This window comes from Athene noctua, chromosome 2 (assembly GCF_965140245.1).
Source record: "Athene noctua chromosome 2, bAthNoc1.hap1.1, whole genome shotgun sequence".
Taxonomy (NCBI): domain Eukaryota; kingdom Metazoa; phylum Chordata; class Aves; order Strigiformes; family Strigidae; genus Athene; species Athene noctua.
The window spans coordinates 128,510,450-128,529,349 of record NC_134038.1 but is presented as its reverse complement, the minus strand read 5'-3'; the positions used below and the strand labels follow the sequence as shown (position 1 = coordinate 128,529,349).

General features: G+C 39.5%; 1 protein-coding gene across 1 annotated transcript in view; it reads right to left on the bottom strand.

The window, feature by feature from the left end:
* The window catches only part of AKAP9 (A-kinase anchoring protein 9), a 118,242-nt gene extending 108,251 nt beyond the window's left edge, over positions 1–9,991 (bottom strand). The window contains 1 exon segment of the mRNA XM_074900258.1: positions 9,855–9,991. Coding sequence (XP_074756359.1) covers positions 9,855–9,902 — 48 coding nt within the window. The 5' untranslated portion in view covers positions 9,903–9,991.
* Between the last annotated feature and the right edge of the window lie 8,909 nt (positions 9,992–18,900).

Here is an 18,900-nt window from a genome sequence, read left to right as displayed (position 1 = left end):
CCTGCAATGTAACACTCCATATACTAACTGAGGAAGAATAATTCATTAGAAGTTGGCTGAAAAGGGCTGAAGGGAATATTTTGTGGATGTTAGAAAAAGCATCAACTATCAATTTATTTTGTGTTGCTATGTACTGCTTATATTACCCTGATTCACGTAAATTTAACTTTTTCCTCCTAAGAGAAAAAAAATAATAGCAAAAACTTTACTCTGCTGTAAACCATTTTAGTTGTACTTATGTAGAACACATCTAGTTGTTTTTCTCCTCCACTCTGTGTCCTCTTTAATAAAAATGTATCTGTCAGATATTTAAAAATCAAAAACTAAGGACAAAAAAATTTAAAAGGTAGAGAGAACATATAAAGGAATGGAATAAAACACAGTAAGATCTGAATAGCTTTGCTCATATTTAATTTTGCATTAACTAAGAAGTCTGAAAGAAAAAGGCACCTTTAGAATGAACAGATCATGTATAAATAAGACTTTATTAACAACCAAGACAAGATCATCAGTTTTTTCAAGCTGACGAGTGCCATGGAATTGATACAGAATTTGAGAGGTTACATCTTTGGCAACAAGACAATCAGCTTTTCAGATACAGATCAACAGTTTAAATTCTGTCCAACTTAAGCAAGGACTAGTGGCCATTCCTTGTTAATAAATTCAAGTGATGTGATGACTTCCACCCAGTTATCAAAGGCAATCTTTTCACAAACATTAATGTTGCAATTTTCAAAGTAGTCTGGAGAATTGAGATTCATTGTTAAGAGATTATTTGCAGGCATTCTGATCATCTTTGTGGTTCCAACTCTGGAGTTTTGTTCAGTTTCTACACAAACTTTCATTTTAAAAATGTTTGTGGGTTTGATTTTTTTAAAATAAATTGTAAAATACTTTAAAACAAGTCAAACTCAGTTGCGCTTCATCATTTTCCCACCTTGTTTATATTATTTTTACATGAATTCATACCATGTGGCATGTCTGGCACTGAATGGACAGAGTGAGAATAAAGCCCCCAAACTCAGTAGGTTTGTGAGAGACAGCTCTGTGAAGAACAGAGCAGACATAAGGAAAGAACCAACTGCATTAGTTCCCTGATCAGTGTGCAAGGCTTGACAGGCTTCTATTATTTTGACAGACTTTTATTATATTTTTTTACATGCTGCTGAATCATGAGAGAAAAGCGAGCTCACAAAGACACACACTGCTCACAAAATACCAGACTTGTCTGTGAACTTTGCAGTTTTTGTTTCATTTTTTTTTTTAAAAAAAAAACAACTCCTGGAATATATTCCAAATAATGAAGAACACCTAGTAAACGCATTCCCTTTTGAGGAGTCTTGTATCAGGATTTCCGTTATCTCTTTAAAAACATCAACCTATGCTAGTTTACATAACTACTAAACATACCAAGACAGCAGTTTATTATCATTGTTATGAAGCATTATCTATAATAGTAAGATTTCTCCTATATACCTATTAATATAGATAATATATTCTATAATCTATAATCATAATTATATTTTATATAAAACATTCTCAATATATTGTACTAATGTTAAATCAGCTACTTAGACAACAGAAATGTATTTAGGAACATTTAAATACTTTTCCCTTGTAGTCAGACACAGGAGGTTTCTTCACGGGGAAGTAAGCTTAAGGACAAGTAAAAACTTCAGAAAATAAAGCCAGGATTAAGAGATAACCACTTCTGTTGAATCACAGCCTACCAGTGAAGTCAGATGTGAGTAAATTCTTATGCAACTTACTCTACTTATTCTCTGTAACACCTGTTTTATCAATATTTGCAGAAACATACTCAGACCCAGAATTGCATCTACCCCACCAGTCATCTCAGCTCTACAGCTCAGGACTGTGGTTTTAGACATATGCTGTAATTTTGCCATGGTAGTAGTTTTCATCAAACCTACACTTTCCCCTGGAAACACCACCAATATTATACACATTCTCTTTATCTCTTATTATCTCCAGTTGTGGAGAGTCTTAAACTTTGTGTTTTGAGATTTGGAAGCATGGTCCAAGAGACTACCTCTCCTTTGTTTTGTGATGATGCTACAACTTACAGGTGTTACAACTGTGATTTGATCACTCTCCCACTTGTCTAAGCTTAGTCTTTGGTTTCCAGAGTCTCACTTTTTTTTCCCAGCCGACTACGGAATTTGGTTCTATCTTGAAGCTTGTTGGGATTCCTCTTCAGAAGAGGGGAGAAGCTGAAAGACTGACTCTATACTTCCAAGAAACTAAGAATTCTAATAAATATTAACATTTTTATTCATTCTTCTGTCTTTTCTCCACTGGAGGTAGGAAGGTAGTTTATAATAAAATGCTGGCTTCTCAAGAAATCCTGTGAAAATGTGGATTAAGGTTTCTTTCAAGAAACAGGAACACCAGAACCATCAACACAATATGGCATGCCAGCACTTTGCAGTCAATATACAAATGTCTCAAATTTCAAGATCTATTTACTTTTTATTTCAGCATAGCAGCCAAAAGACAGCAATTATCAGATGCGTTTCACTGAACTGCAGTACATCTATCAATGTGTCTGCAAATTCAAAGCGTCACATAAACTGGTACCAGTAACAAAATGATTCTGAAACAAATAGATAGCAAGACACTGAGATCGCTAGCTATGGGCAGGTATTTAAAGACAGAGCTTTCAGCTCCTAAATTAGGATTCCCGACAACTGTGGTATTAGGATATAATCTTATATTGCAGTATAAGGTAGGACAACAAAGTTGAACCTAATTCAGCAGCCTCTTTCTTTTGTCCTATTTTCATCTGATTTTTCACTACTACAAATACTAAAATGTTAAAGTAACCTTATATTATTCTGCAGTTAATATCTCCGTACATCAATATTTAAAAGCACCTACTTGTTTGATTATTTTTTTTTTCCTATGGGGAAAAAATACAGGATTTTCTGGTAACACCTACACATGACAAAAGGTTCAATGTACTTTTCTTGGAGTATCAGATACACTTTACTGAAAGTACCTCAGAAAGAATTTGTAGCAGTTATCATGCTTATTTCCCAATCAGTACAAACAAACTTGCCTAGATACTGTTACAACTGAGGTAAACAAATGTGGAAGTCCCCTCTGTTTTGCTATTGCAACAGCCATACTACGAAAACAAGCAGTTGGAAAGTAGACCACAGAAATGAGGGAGAGACTAGTGCTAAAATGAAGAAAGTCTTGGATGTAGGCAAAGGGCAACTTAATGCTTTCATTTCTGTAATTCCTTCTCTTTACACACAGAGCAGCAAGAAAACATTTTAAATTGCATTTTTACAATGCAATTTCTTGCTTTCATAGTGCTACTAAAAACACTGTGTTGTCTTATTTCTCTGTTTCTGTGAAATTCACTGGGCATCTTGGATTAAAGATCAACTTTCTCTAAACTGAGTATAGAACAAAGGTTATTTTGAAGCGATATTTATCTGCATCCTCAGAAGAAAGCGTTAGTTTAAGCTCATTCTACCTTGCATCACTATTGTAAGGTAGATGGATACTTTAGAGCTTTGACCAAAAGTGTGTATTGATGATAACATTTGAAACAAATAATCAAGCCCTCTATCAAAAGCAAGAACAGATCTCTGGAATGAGGGAAATGGAGATCAAAACCAGGAAACAGAAGAAAAATGGCGAAGACATGTAGAAATATGAAAAATTCTAGTAGTGTCAACTGAAAAGAGAGCTGAAATCCAAGATTTCAAGTACTTTTTTTTTTTTTACAAGGACCTAATAAAGTCCACAAGAAACTTGAACACAATGGGAAAAATTAAACTTTTCCCTTTTTTTAAGGAAAAAAGAACACCGAGAAAACTGTAAAGAGCAAGTACTGCTATTATCCTCAAGAAAACAATTAAGTTTTACTAAAACCCTCAACATTTAAGCTAGTCATCCTAATTTTTCTCCTATTAGAATCTTTAAAAGTTTCACAGATTATCACTGTTTAATCTCTCATCCGATCTTAACACCCCAGTAGCAATATACTACATAGATAAAATATTACAGCATAAATGTGTATGAATCTGTTTTCTATGATAAAAATGCAGAAATACCTACTCTTTTGAACAAAGGTAAAAGCATGCACAGCGAGGTGAAGACCTCCTTTTTTGCTTCTCTCTCATCTTTACTCAATTTCTGCCCTATCTGCTTTCTCAAAAAGTTTTAAAACACATGTTCTCTCTCCAGGGTAACATTCAGTCCTTGTATCTGTAATTTTCTCAAGACAAAAACTAGTTCTTAAGCTTATTCATGTTCATAATCAAAATAGACAGAGGCAATTCCCCATACCTCCTACTATTTGCATTTAGAACTGACAGACATGCAAAGGAGAGGGAGTAGATTGAAGCCTGTAAAAGAAGAAGAAATAAAAACCCCAAGTTCAGAAGGACCTGGGAGAAGAAATAGCTTAGCAATACAAAAAAGGAATGCCTAGGAATTTGGTACAGGTTTGTGAGGATCTCCATGTGCAAGAAAAATGACTCCCTCAAGTCTGAAAGCCCATTTCTTCATTATAGCTTTTTTTTTTCCCCCCCATAGTTCCACTGCACTCTCCTGCTTTGCTATAAATGAAGAAATTAGGCAGTTTCTATTCAAATCTGTTGAGCCAAAGCTGATCCACATCTTTCCAGGAGACTCTTGAGTGTCAGCCTAGACTCCCCTCCAGTTGCCTCCTCTCATGCCCATTAATACACACACAGCATCTTCACATACAGATGTAGCCCAGCATCATTCCCATTCTGCAAGCTTTTAACCCATAAAGCCGGTCTCCTGTATACTTTATCAAAACTGACAGCACTGACTAGGGCTTTATGATGAAATCAGCACTTTGTGATATGGCCAAATACACCTTCTTATTTTAAGGGAAAAAGCAGCGTAAGAAAATGCAGACTGAAAAGGCAATTCTTGCTTCCAGGATTCTGTTTAATTATTTTTGCTCAAGTTAGTTCAGGCAGACAGAGGATAAACAAAATGAATACACCTGAAAGCAAAAGATGTGTTAGTAGGCCAGCTCTTTAATGAAATGTAAGGTTTAAACATATTTGTCTTCTGTGATGAAAAACTTTTAATAATCACCAAAATACTGCTTTTTTTTCTTTTCAGCTAAATTACAGGGCATTTAAAAGGACTGTGTTTTACAAACACAACCTGTATGTTGAATTCTTTGGGGGGTTTTAAATTAGAGCTTTAACCACTGTGGCACATAATTATCCCATGCTTCGCTTCAGTCTTCTATCTTAAAAAAAAAAAATTCCATAGCCTTCCTTGAGAAATCCAAAACTTCTCAGTCCAGAGGCCAGAGATGAGGAAGTAAAATCTTTTTCTCTCCTCAAAAGACTAAAATAAAAGAATGCAAACAGCAAACATTCCTACACTCTTAGACAATGCTAAATTAATACATACCATTTTCATTTTCAGACACCTGAAATATTCACATGCATGACCAGAAGACAAAATATGCAACTATTTGTTTTTATTATTCAATTTGTGAAGGTTAACTTGTCAAATTACTTAATTTCTAACATTTGTCCACTGATTGCCACTGGAGCTTCCCAAACCAACTTCACCATTCTGTCTGCTCAGCAATTCTCTAGTATAGACCAAAAGCAGTCACACTGCTTATTCTGTACTCAAATGTTTAACTAAAACAGTTCCATAATTTCTTAAGGTTCTTCAACAATTATGTGATTTCTTCAAACAACCTCAATAAGACTGTACTACAAATAAACATAAAATCTTTGAAAATCAGGACATTCAATTACATATTTCTAACATTAGATCTGAAATCCTAGACCAATCTAGGAGAATTTACAAAGTACATTAGTGTCTTTCCCTCACCCACACCTTCCACACAAAAAAAAAAAAAAAAAAAAAAGAGCATACAGTTAGAGAACATGACCTTTCTTCAACACAAATTTAAACAGGAGCAATGCAGATATTTAAATACTTTGCAAATAATGTTTTAGTACTGTAAAATGGACCATTCTATAAAACTTGCTATTGATAGTTTCCCATCTCTTAATTTTACCAGTTATATAATAGCTGTACATTTTGTCTATGGGTAAATAAATTAAATCAAAATGTCTTTTAAAATTTCAAAAGCTTTAACAAAATACTCTCAGCCATTTTCTCACACGGGAATCTGAGTCTCCAATGTTTTCATTCTGAAGCTGGCAAACTACTCTGTATAGTTGTGAAAGTTGATCAAAATAGCGCAATACTCTAATAAAAGCCAGCTACTAAGCTGTTAAATATATAAAATTCTACTAAGCTGTTAAATATATAAAATTAACATACTCAACTACCATAAATGGTATCTACTGTAATGTTAGAAGAGATTCCCAAGCAAAGTGATGCACGGAGACATTCACACATAGTATGCGTGCACATATATATCATACCAAGATCTTCAATCACCCTCCTCTGTAGTCTTCTGTAAGACCAGGTGTATTTACACTATCTCAAGCCATCAACAGTATTCTAAAATCTCTTCAGCAAGGCACATAACATATCTGACAGATTTCCAAGTTCACTGTGTTTTGGAGCACTGATCAACTTAACAACATGCATCTGTATTTCTGTTGCTGGCACAAAACTCCCTTCCACATTCCATCATAGTCAAGGCTGTTTCCCTTAACTAGCTTTTTTGACACTTCTCTTGCTCCACCATAATCAGATTGGGATCCAAGATGAAGAAATTGCTTGTCTGGGGAGAAAGTAGTTCCATAAAGGCACAGAGAGATCATTTTAATGAATAAGAGAAACAGATATTTATAGAGGCAGAATTAATATCCAGCACATTTACCTTCTGGCAAAGGAAGATGAATGACTATAGGTCCAGCAAAAGGAGCATGTAATTTACGGGGTTTAACATTGTGCCTCCCTTGCCTTTGTGGGTTTGTAACAGACAGAATAGCAACATATGCTGCAACTGCTTCATAATAAAGACCTGGTGTAGTCTCCAAAAGTCAGCAGGTACACATAAATGTTGGTGAGCTTCTATCCAGAGCTTTTTATTCCATTTTTCAAATGATGTACTGACAAAGGCTGAGTGTTCACACAGAGACCCATTCTGCCAGGTTTGAGTGCACTTAGCACCTTTCAATCAAGGTAAGATCCACAATGCAGCTTCTTATTTCCAGTAATAAAAAGCAGGACCCAAAAGAAACTTATGTTGCAGGAAATCCAGTTGTAATACACTTCTCTGGAAAAGATCTCTGTGGGGACACAGTGTCTGAAGAAGACATCAAGAATAAAGAAAAACAAAGTTCCGTTGCAGATAAATTCACACAAAACCAAACTCCACAGCTTGCCTACTCAACATTATGATCAGAAAACAACCAAATGATTGCTTCACAGAAAGTTCATATTGCTTAAAATGCCCATACTGAGATTTGGTAGTAGCTAGCTACCAACTTTTCAAGAAAAAAAGACAGCAACACAACAAAACAAACAGGAACCTAAGTCCCAATTTTGAGTAACTCTACTGTGTATCAGTTTACCAGCCACCTCTATGGCACCTACTAGACTCTTTTACCAGCCTCCCAACTTCCAACATCCATTCCACAGTTTATGCAGCATCTTATTTATATTTAAAATTTATAATTTCAGGCAGATGCATCAAGGTATCTGCAGTAGAGCAATACCTGCACTTTCAGCACAGTAACAACACATACTTTAACACATTTTCCAAGCTATCTTATTTAAACAACATTCAATGGTTAGGTTCAAAAGTTTTTTGTATGTTTGTTGCTGTGGTTTGCAGAAAATATTCACTGTAGCCAAGCAATTTTAGAAGACATACTGATCATGCTACTGCGAATGTGTTTGTATCCTTGAAAAAGAGAAAAGCAGATGCACGAGCAGCTCCTGCTTCCATGCCCCTGCTAACACAGTTTCTTCTTTTCTGCCTTTATCAGTGACACTTGTCACTGGGAGACTGTGACCTAGTCCCCACAGTACAACACATTTAAATACATCATTCACATGTTAAAAAAGGGGTAAATGGTACACAGAACACCAATGAAAAATCTGGAAAACTAATACTGCTTTTACAGTCCCTTCCCATGTAAACCACATACAGCTTTAAAGCACTGCAATGACTTAAACCACAAGGGATGTTTAAAAGCATAGAATATTAAAGCCTTCAGGCAAATACTTACAAGAACATCATTAGGTTTTAGTCAGGAAAGACTAGAAGAAGGGTGAGTTATGAGAGTTTGCTCCTAAAATGCAAAATAAATTAGTAAAGTATGTACATGACTTCCCCAAAGAAGGAAGCCACTGAATTTCTGCTAGAATCCTGATTTTTTTTTTTCACTTTTCAGTAACAATCGTTAGGTTTCTTTGTTAATCCCAGGCCAACATAGACAGAAAAATATAAATTCTCTTGATAAATTCTTCATTGTAGTTCATAATACTGGCAAATTTACTTTGACCATTTTCTTTGAAAAACTATCTAATTTTCTGCAAAAGAATTAGCTAGCCTGGGTGTGACAGAATGTACTGCCACCAGCATCTCATCTGTTCTAGTGACTTTTAAATAGTACTGCATAAAGTTGTGTAAACACCATTGTTGTTCTAAGCATTTAAGAACAGGTTTTTCTATACAAACATAGGGCTCCATCTAGGAGGGTTTCCCAGTGTAGGCTTTGAACACTCTTTCAAAAGAGAAACAGACTAAGAAGGATTTCGTCCAATGCAGCAAAATACCTATTCAATACTTCACAGCCAAACTACATTCTCTTTTCCATAGACCACATAAACAAGATAGTGACGATGTTTCGTAGTTTCACCTTCAGCTTGTCTTCTTGATGCCCATACTATTAACTCCTGCCAAGTTACATGCATATCTTTAGTCTGAATGACTTACCAACTTCTAAACACTTATGATTTAGCAAGGAATGCTGGAAGGAACCAGACATACCTAATGTCAAAACACTAATTTTACCTTATTTTCCTACAAGTGCTATTAATTATCTTATCTCACTGAGCACACCAAAGCTTTCTTCAAAGTAAGAGAGGTCCTCCTCGAGCGTGGTGACTCCCGCCTGTTGCCCAGAAGGCGAAGTGCTTTGCCGCCGGTGAGCACTGAGCCATGCTTAAAGAGTAAAATTCTAAGCTCCCCGATTAGGGCTCCGGTAAGCCCGCGGGGCACGGCCTGAGCCGCCTGACAGCCCACGGGCGGAGCCGGCTGCACCCGCTGTGGGGCACCACAGGCTGCCGGCGCCGAGCGCCCACGAAGAGGCCCCACGGGTGACCCACGTACCCGGCATCTTCAGAGAGCCGGCAACCGCGCCTCCCCGCACCACTGGCGGCATCTGTGGCCCTCTGCCTGCGAGGCTCCCACGGCATTAGCACCGCACCGCGGGACAGCCGCCGCTCTTGGAAACTTCCGTAAAGGTTTACAGGGAGTTTCCCAGGCTTGAGAGGCAAACGCGGTTCGTGCCTGGGGTGCGAAGCGGCAAGGAGGTCGGTTCTCCTCCTCCTCCTCGGCTCTTCCTCCGCCCGGGCTGTCACCGCCCAGCCCTGCGAGGGGCACCTGTAGGGCGCGGGTCCCGCTGTCACCGGCCCCGCAGCTCGGCCGAGGGCCGCCCCTCGGCGCGGAGCCCGGGGCGCGCCAGGAGGGCGGCACAAAGCGCCTCCTCCGCCAGCGGCTTTGTTCGCGGCGGGGCCCCGCGCCGAGCCCCTGCCGCAGCCACGCTCCGCCGCCGCACGGCCCGGCCCGGCCCCGCCCCGCCGACTGGCCTCCCCCAGCCTCCCCACGCCCCCCCCGGCCTCCCCGCCACGCCGCCGCCGCCTCCTCCTCCTCCTCCTCATACCTTGGCTTTCCCAGCCTCCAGCTTCTTCAGCCGCTCCTCGTCCTCCATGGCGTCTGTGCGGGAGAGCAGAGCGTTACCGGCGACGCGAGACAGGGCCCACCCCGCTCCCGCCCCTCAGTCGGGGCGCACACGCTCGCTGTGCTGTGCTGTGCTGTGCTGTGCTGTGCTGTCCGCCCCGCCCCGTCCCGTCCCCTCCCGTCCCGCCTCACAGCGACGACAGCTGCCGTGGCGCTGCCACCGGCGCCGCCATCTTCATCCCACGTAAACACGCGGCCGGGGAAAGTGACGTTGGGGCCGCAGCGGCGGGCACACCCCCCTCCACACCTTTTCTGGCTCCCGCAGGCCGAAAGGCGGGGGGGGGGCTTTCTCTTCCCACAAAAGAACTGCGGCGGCAAGACGGCTGTAATCTGCGGTTGCTTTGATACAAAGCCCTGAACAGACAGTACCTGAGTTCCGCAAGACTGCTGCCTTCCGCCGACTCGCAAACCCAGCCTCTCTGGCTACAATGCTAATTTTGACAGTTTGGATTTTCCAAGTGTTGTCTTGCTCTTAGGAGTGGCTCACTAAAAGGCAAGCTTTCGATGGCATGGATCTAAAGCTTTCTGAGCCTGTCGCAGACTATGTAAGGATGACAACAAAGGCTGTGTAGACCCCCTGTTTAAATTACTTAATATGCACTCATCATGCCAGAGGAATTGAAACAGTTGTGCTAAAATCACAATGGGGAATATGGCACGCAGCAATTAAATGCTAATGCTATTTCTATACTTAAGCAATTCAATACAAAGCAATATTCTGGGATTACTTAATATTGTCTGCTAAATGCGTGCCCTGCAAGGCTAATAGCAAATTTGTACTGGGAAAGACCTTCTAGCAGCCCTTCAGTATCTAAAAGGGGCCTACAAGAAAGCTGGAGAGGAACTTTTTACAAGGGCATGCAGTGATAGGACGAGGGGTAATGGCTTTAAACTGAAAGAGGGTAGATTTAGTTGGAAGAAATTCTTACACTGTGAGAGCAGTGAGACACTGGCACAGGTTGCCCAGAGAAGCTGTGGCTGCCCCCTCCCTGGCAGTGTTCAAGGCCAGGTTGGACGGGGCTTTGAGCAACCTGGTCTAGTGGGAGGTGTCCCTGCCCATGGCAGGGGGTTGGAACGAGATGATCTTTGAGGTCCCTTCCAACTAAAGTGTTCTATGATTACATGTTCATGATGTGTTTTTTTCTTTTGGTTACCCCTGAAGTTGGTTCTGTTTGTGGTGGTGTGATGGATGGCACAGGCTTACACATTCCTGACAAGTCTTTTTTCGTTAGTGTGTAACAACTGCACATGAACAAACAGATTCCTTGTTCTGCATTTGGAATCATTCTGCTTTATTAAATGCAAAATCTAAAATCTTTCTGAATTAACTTAGATCTCGGCCTTGCTGATTTTTTAAACACAATTCCATCAGTATACATTCTTTCCTTGCTTGAATTTTCCAGCAGAGACCAGATCCACCCAAAACAGAAAAAATGCCAAAATAAAACATTATTTGCACAGTATTACTGACCAGGACCAAGACAAAAAATATTAGGAGTCCTAGCAGCAGACTTCCACACCCATATTACTGCCAAAGTAAACAACCTACAATCTGAAATTTTTAAGGATTTTCTACACCTCATGAAAGATATTACATTTCATGGAAAAGTCTGAAACTATTTGTTGATCTGTACACGTAAGGTGCATTCCTGTATTTACAAAACAATGTCCTCAACCTTCACTCAAAAGAAGAAAACACCATCCATGGTAGGGAATGACAAATCTCTGTGTTACACTTTGTTTTGTATTTGAAGTAAGCATATGTTCCAGTTGAAGTTCTCAGACTTTGCTATTTCACTAGAGGAAAAGCACGTTATAGAGAAAAACAGCAAATGCAAATGAAATTAAGAATTAATTATAAATTTTTTTTTAAATAGAAATACAAATTTATTTGAGTTCATTCCTTAAAAATGTGTTCTCAAGTTAGTAAAAGAAAGTGATTTTCGCAAAGTTACAAATGGATGTTTTTCCCAGCAATTACAAAGGCCTGGGGGCCCCTGAGGGAAAAATAAATCACCTTTTCTGTTCCAATGACATTTGACATTCCTCCTGGCTGATGGAGGTCACTGTCACAGAAGTAGCTGTCAGGTGTCAGTGAAATTTCACACACCCATGGCACTGTAATAGTAATTTCTTAATCAGTAAATATCCCATTTAGAAGATAATTACAAACATCCCAAATCCCATAATTAAATGGGTTCTTGAGTTAATACTAAGAATTGATGGGCCTAATTTTCCTCTTACAGACTTATATCCATGTAATTCTAATGGTTTTAAGTTAAACACCTTATTCATGACAGTGGAAGTAATGAAAATCAGACCAACAAACTATAATAGAGTACTGTGGAAATTACTACTGGATAAAATATCCCAGGGAATAGTATTTCCATATTCTGTCAACATTAGAAGAAGAACAGGACTTTCTCTCCCAGGGGGAAAAAAAAAAAATCCATAAAGTATGATTTCCTGCTTCAGCTATTTAAATTTCTATTTTATCATCTATGTAGGGTGAGCTGACTGGAATTCACAACTTGGTTAGCCAACTGAACTTTTAGTTACAGAAAGACATTTATCTTGCTTATCTCAGAATTGGCCAATAATGTTCACTTGCCTAAGAATGTAAGACAGTGCCCAAGAGTCAGGCTAATAACTGTTTTAAAGATTGATTAACTTTCTAACACTCATTGAATTCACATAAGTTAAACGTGTGTAAATGGCTTTCAACAGTAGCATATGTGAACCAGATTAACAAGGTAAAAAATATAAATCAGACATCCTCCACAATAGGAATGACTGGTATTTTGGCCCAGGCTTATTTTAATATACAAATGTATTGACTGTTGGAAATATTAATAAAAAACTGCACTGAACCAGCTTGGAATATCAGACCTACATTTTAGTTGCGTTTGTCTGTAAACAATGATAGGCCTCTTCACCTACAGTATTTTCTCCAACAATTAAACTGCACCTTCTTCCTACCCCTTCTGTATCCTTTATTGTTCAGTGAAGATACGTCTCATGACTCTCATCATGGCACTTTAGTGGACTGCAAAGCCGATAGATGAAACCTAAAGACCACGTTTGATAAAGTCACAAAGTTCTAGTTAGGAAATTCAAATTCTGTCATTGTCACATCCCACTCAAACAAGGGAGACAAGTGACTTAGGTTCATAAATACCCAATGGAGAGGACAACAGTGAGACGAGTCTCAAAGTCCAGACATTTATTAATTTCCCACAATGTACTAACTGGCTACACGATAACTAACTAAGTATACAACAAATTATGGCAAGTAATATAGTATGTCTTGTGTTACCTAATGATAATAAGGAAAAAGGGAAAAAAAGAAGAGAGATAGAAAGAGAGATAGAAATAGAGATCACCAGCCCAGGTTCCTGCATTGGTCCTGCCACGAGGGTTCAAGGATGCAATCCATTTTCTTCACTTCACTTATTCTTCCCCCCCACTCCTTGCCCCCCCTCAATTTATACAAACTTTCCTTGGGTCCCTCCTCTAGGTTGACCTACTTTTCTAAGTATCCCATGTATGAGGAGGAGTAAGGTACTTCGTGGAATGATGTAACTAGCATGATTTTGTTAATCTTTATTAGCATATTCAGGCATGTCAACTTTAATATGCATTTTATGGATGAGGCAAAGGTCATTCACCAGACAGATGGCCCTTGAAACTTTACAAGATGCACCAGAGCAGAACTGTCCTGCCTTCACAAGGCTCCCCCTTCCAGCATCATCCCGTGATATCCAGACAGCTTTATCCGCTCTGAACTCCACACTATCCACCCCATGACTATAGTTTTGTTACTTGAGAGTGTTTGAGACATTCCTTGGCTTGGAGGGCTTCCACTCCCCCCCATCCTTTATCTTTCTCGGGCTGTTATTTCATGCAGGCCTGTTTCTCTCAGGCCCTGTTTCGGGGAGTTACAAGTCATCTCTCACATAGTTCGTTAAAGTCAGAATCAGAGGGCTGTCAGATCATAACATGCTGCTGGTAAATCATGTGTGTAAATAAGATGCAAAAATTACAAAATATCACAGACCTAAAATGATGATACAATCTCTTCCAGCAGCTAAGGAGCTCAGATACTGTGTCTTCTCAAGTATCATAATTATCAGGAATACCACTTAGTAATGAGACTATCCAATTTAACAAAAAATACATGTTGGAATGGAAGACTCCTATATGAAGCATGTCAGATTCCCTGACTTGTAAAAGCAAACTGTTATCTGACGGATGGATGTCTTCCTAGCAGCAGTACAATCACCATGTTGATGTTTTCCTGGCACCAATACAATGACCACTCTACTTTATGTTCCTTAAGAGAGCTACAAATGTGTTTAATTGTAAATGTCTGTACTTGGTCAACGTAATGTGGTAAAGTAGTCCTTCTGCTAATGGATATGCAACCTCTGATATGTATGTCCAACAGTTCTGCTGTGACACTAGGTCTCCTGTAAAAAATCTACCTGACAGGATAACACATTCAGTTATGGTGAACATTAAATGGATCAAGTGTGAAAATAAGAGATGCCTCCACCTGAAAGGTGACCATGCCGAATGTTTTGTTTGATCGGAATGTGCACCTGCCCTCATTGAACCTAGTGGGAGTTCTATGGCTGATTGTACTGATAGTAAGGCAGGACCTCAATATTCATCTGTCACAGTGCTTGTAAAACAAAAGGGTTTGACTTCACTTCAGTGTGAGCTTGCACAAAGAATATGAGGTTGACTTAATGAACAGCTTAACCTCTGCCTTTGCCACAGTCTGCTGTGCCAGCTCTGTCCCTGCCATCTGCTCTGCACCTGCACTGAGCATTGCTTTGCACTAAGGCTTCCCAGGGTGTTGTTTTGTTGGCATGGTTGCAGCAGGCAGGTGATTTAGGTAAAATGTGTAAACTTCATAATTTCAGAGACCCATTGCAGGTACTGCTGAGGAAGGATTACCAAATTGTGTTAATTTGCCTTTAACAACTGCAAGTCAACTGAAATTTCAGGTAGAACTTGGCCTATTGTATTTAGATAGTCTGACTGCATGTTATAAAAACATTTTTTAAGATCTCAGTCACTTTCACCTCAGGGATATTTGAGGTATGTTATTTATGTTAGTACTACCTTGAAATGTCCTTTAGAAACAGACAAATGTTCTCTTCTTCAAAGCAAGGCACAACAAATGCCATTACAGAATAATAGTGAGGCTTGGTGCTTAACAAGTAGGTGAGCTAGAGATGTAAGGAAAACATCTTATAATTTAAAGAGTTTGTTGTGCTTTGTGGTTTTTTCCTTCTGACAATCACTGGAGAAGAATGGTTGTATAAAAAATTATTAAATGGCATGACTGATGACTATATATAGAATCAAGGTCCCAGGTAACAGCTAAAATTTCTATTCTCTTGTACATATTTTTTAGTGAAAAAAGATACCAAAGCCTACGAAACAGCATGGACACTAAGGATGAAAATAAAATGTTGCCACATAAGGAGAAACAGTTACCAAAAAATGCAGTTTTTAACCCATAATTGCAGCTGTGAAGTTAGACAAATTTTTATTGACCATTGCAACCAGTGTCCCTCCAAAGGTATGTTTTTGTCACCACTCAGCATGGATCTTTTTTTCCTAAATTAAATTAAGTTTTACTGAGTTTTGTTATAACAGCTGACAGAAGAAATCAGACTCTAAAGTCTTCCACATACATATGTGATCCAGGCATTCACTTAATACATACATAAAAGCAGACTTGTTAACATGCTTCAGTCACACACACTGAAGTCTAACACACAAACATGTTTTCCTTGTTTCCAAACACAAACATTCTTCTTCTGCTGAAAAAAGAGTGAAATAACTGATACAAAAGTTGTAAAGCACAGAGCTCTTGTGACATTACAATAACACATACCTCTGGGAGATGTGCATCTTTGTTTTCTGAATCCTGGAGTTTTACAGCTTATAGTTTGACAAATCGTAAGCGCCACGTAACTTTTTTTAGGCATTTTTGAGTCTATTACTTATCATTTAATTAATTAAGACAAATCCTGTGGTATTTGTTTGATGCTTTGATGTAAATAGCCAGGAAGAGGCAAGACTCTTTAGCGAAGAAGTTATATGAGATGAATAATTTATTCTGCAGGCATAATATATCAAGGAAGGTAATTTAAGTAAGCTTGCAACTAATTAAACTCATTAAGTGACACAGAAGCCTCAAACTGGCATTTGATATTTGAGGTATGCACAAAAGATTAATTTCTACCACAAATCAGGTATTTGTATCAGATATATGTAGAGTCATTATAGTATATGTTTCTTTATAACTAAAGTCACAACTGTCCAAGTTTACATAAAGGTTCAGAATATAATTCTCTTATGCCTATTGCGTATGAAGGTATAAAAGCTAGTTATTTTTCTACTGTTCCAGTATTTTGGTATATAGGGTCAAGTGTTATTCACGAAGCTCCATTTAGAACACGGAAGAATTTACATATTTAACAGAATGTCCATGTGTTTCAGCACAATACCTATTTACCAGTGTGAATATCAGTTTCTCTTCAAATTTATCCAGACTGTCATCTGACAGATCAGCATTCCCGGTGTTTTTTTAGAAATTCCAGAATTTCCAGTGGTATTTGAGGAGTGCTTCAGGCACAAGAACTGGCAGCACTTCTGTAGGAAGCAATTCTATAGGAAGCACTTCTTTAGGAGCTATGGCTTCCTAAAACTCTAACTATTTTAATATATTTGGGTGCTAAAATGGGGAAGACTTGTGTTATTCATATTTTAGCAAGCCTCAAAATACATTAAAAATGTAATTAGTTTCATAATGAGAATTACTCCTAAATTGTTGTATCATGCTGGAGGCCATGCCTTTTTTAGTGTTACTTATGGGGAAAAAAATGCCAGCGTGCCAGGTAGTCCCATAAGAGCTGCTAAGTACAATGCATTTCCTAGGCTTAACTTCAATACTTATAGGGAAATCTTCTGCCACCTCAAATAAAGATTGCCGCAGACACAGCGGAGCTGGGAGAAGCATGTAGGACTTCCAGAGGCTGTATCTCACTAACACCCTGGCAAAAGGATTTCTCACTGAACTGCTATGAAAACATGTTGAGTGCAATGTAAATATGGACAAACCTAAACCACCGGGCCAGTGCATGAGGGGGAGGGAATGCTGTATGGCCACCTTTCCACCAGGCCACTTGGTCTTCCTGCTTTACCCACAGAAAAATTTGTGCAGCAGAGCCTGGCTGGGTAACATAGTTGAAGGCTTTACAGCAGATCTGATTGGTTACCTGTTGAACTTTTTTTTTTTTTTTTCTTTTTTTTTTTCTTGTTTGCACTTTTGTGAAGAGGAGCCTGGCCCAAGCACCAAGCTCTGGTGCTGGCCGGCCTGTGTTCCTAGCTCGAGGCAGTCTCGGTGTGACCGCAGCTTTTGTTGTCACCAAACTTGGATGTGCTCTTTAAACAAATTGTTTTCTACATGGTGCTATGAATCTAGCTGTTTAAAAACTAAGTTAAGTTCAAAAGGTTTGTAGCCCACTGCTTACTTCTGTAAATCTACATATTACTGTAAAAGGCTTCCCAGAAGGCCCGTATTGCTATGCGGGGGACACCACTCTGCACGGCAGTCGCTGAGGCCAAAATTCAGGGATATTTTATCTTATGCTGCCATCTGCTGGCAAATCGCTCGGTTACAAATAAAATGGTAAAACGGCTCTGCAAGGTGGCAGCACCGGGAACCAACCCGGCCTCACGTAATGGCTGTTTCTGCCTGTAGCCCTCCAAACTGTCACCCTGGGCGGCGGCCCATGGGGAAGGGCAGGTTTCCCCAGGCGACTCGTCGCTTCGAGGGGTATCGGGCTGGCGCATTTTGTTTTAAATGTAGAGGCTGTAAAGGGCAAGGTGAAAATCCAGCCTCATGATTTCTGGTGAGTGCATGTGGCTTGTAGTTGGTAAGGTGAAAACAGGTCCTCGGTGGGCTTTGACACAGGCTCCTGTGTCAGGTGTAGGCTGTTTTTGCAGGACAGTTTAACCTAGCACACTGGTTACAAATGGAACGCATCTCATCTGCTGGCACAAAGAAAATGGATAAACTAGAGAATCCTTTATTGTGGCCTCTGTAACAAGGACGGCAGTCAGCCCAAGTGCCTTCCCACTGCCTGTCTGCAGTGATAGAACATCAGGGAGATGTTATGAAAATTCCTATCCCCAATTGTTGTATCAATCAGTCCTTATAGTATGAAAGTATTAACTTTGTTAATATGTATATTAAGATTCATTCACATTATACACTGTAATGTAATGAGGTAGTGGCATTTTACTAGATGCTTTAATATTGTTCATGCATAAGTAAAAAAACAAAAGGAAAACCTGGCCCTGGAAAGAAGGACTTTGCTCTTTGGAAGTTTAGAGTTCTTTATGAAGGATGAAGTGTATGCCTGGACAACCAAGACAACGTCAGTGTCCTAGCCCCTCTGACACGTCTTTGAAACCCTCTCAGCATCATCTGGTGTCTTTAGATAAATCAACAAGACTGGCTCCGGGGACATCTGGATCAATAGACAAGCAACAACAATGCTGCAAAAATATAGTTGCTTTGCAAAGTTTTATCTTGATTAGTAATCAATAGTGTGGGTGTTAGTGATGAGTCAAATCATGTTGTACCTGAACCCACAGCCTTCTAGGGAAACTGATAAAGTTACAGTCTAGACAAATGGTCTGTGCAGTGGATGGTGATCCGACGGACAGGTTGTGGCCAGACAATGGTGGCAAATAGCTTTTTCAAACTGGCATCCTGTCACAAGTGGGGTCCCCCAGGGATTAATATTAGACCCAACACGTTAAATATCTTTATAAGTGATCTTGATGATGGGATCAAGTTGTTCCCTGATTAAGTTTGCTGGTAATACCAAACTGAGTGGGGAAGTGGACACTTCAGAAAGGAGAGCTACCCTGCAGGAAGA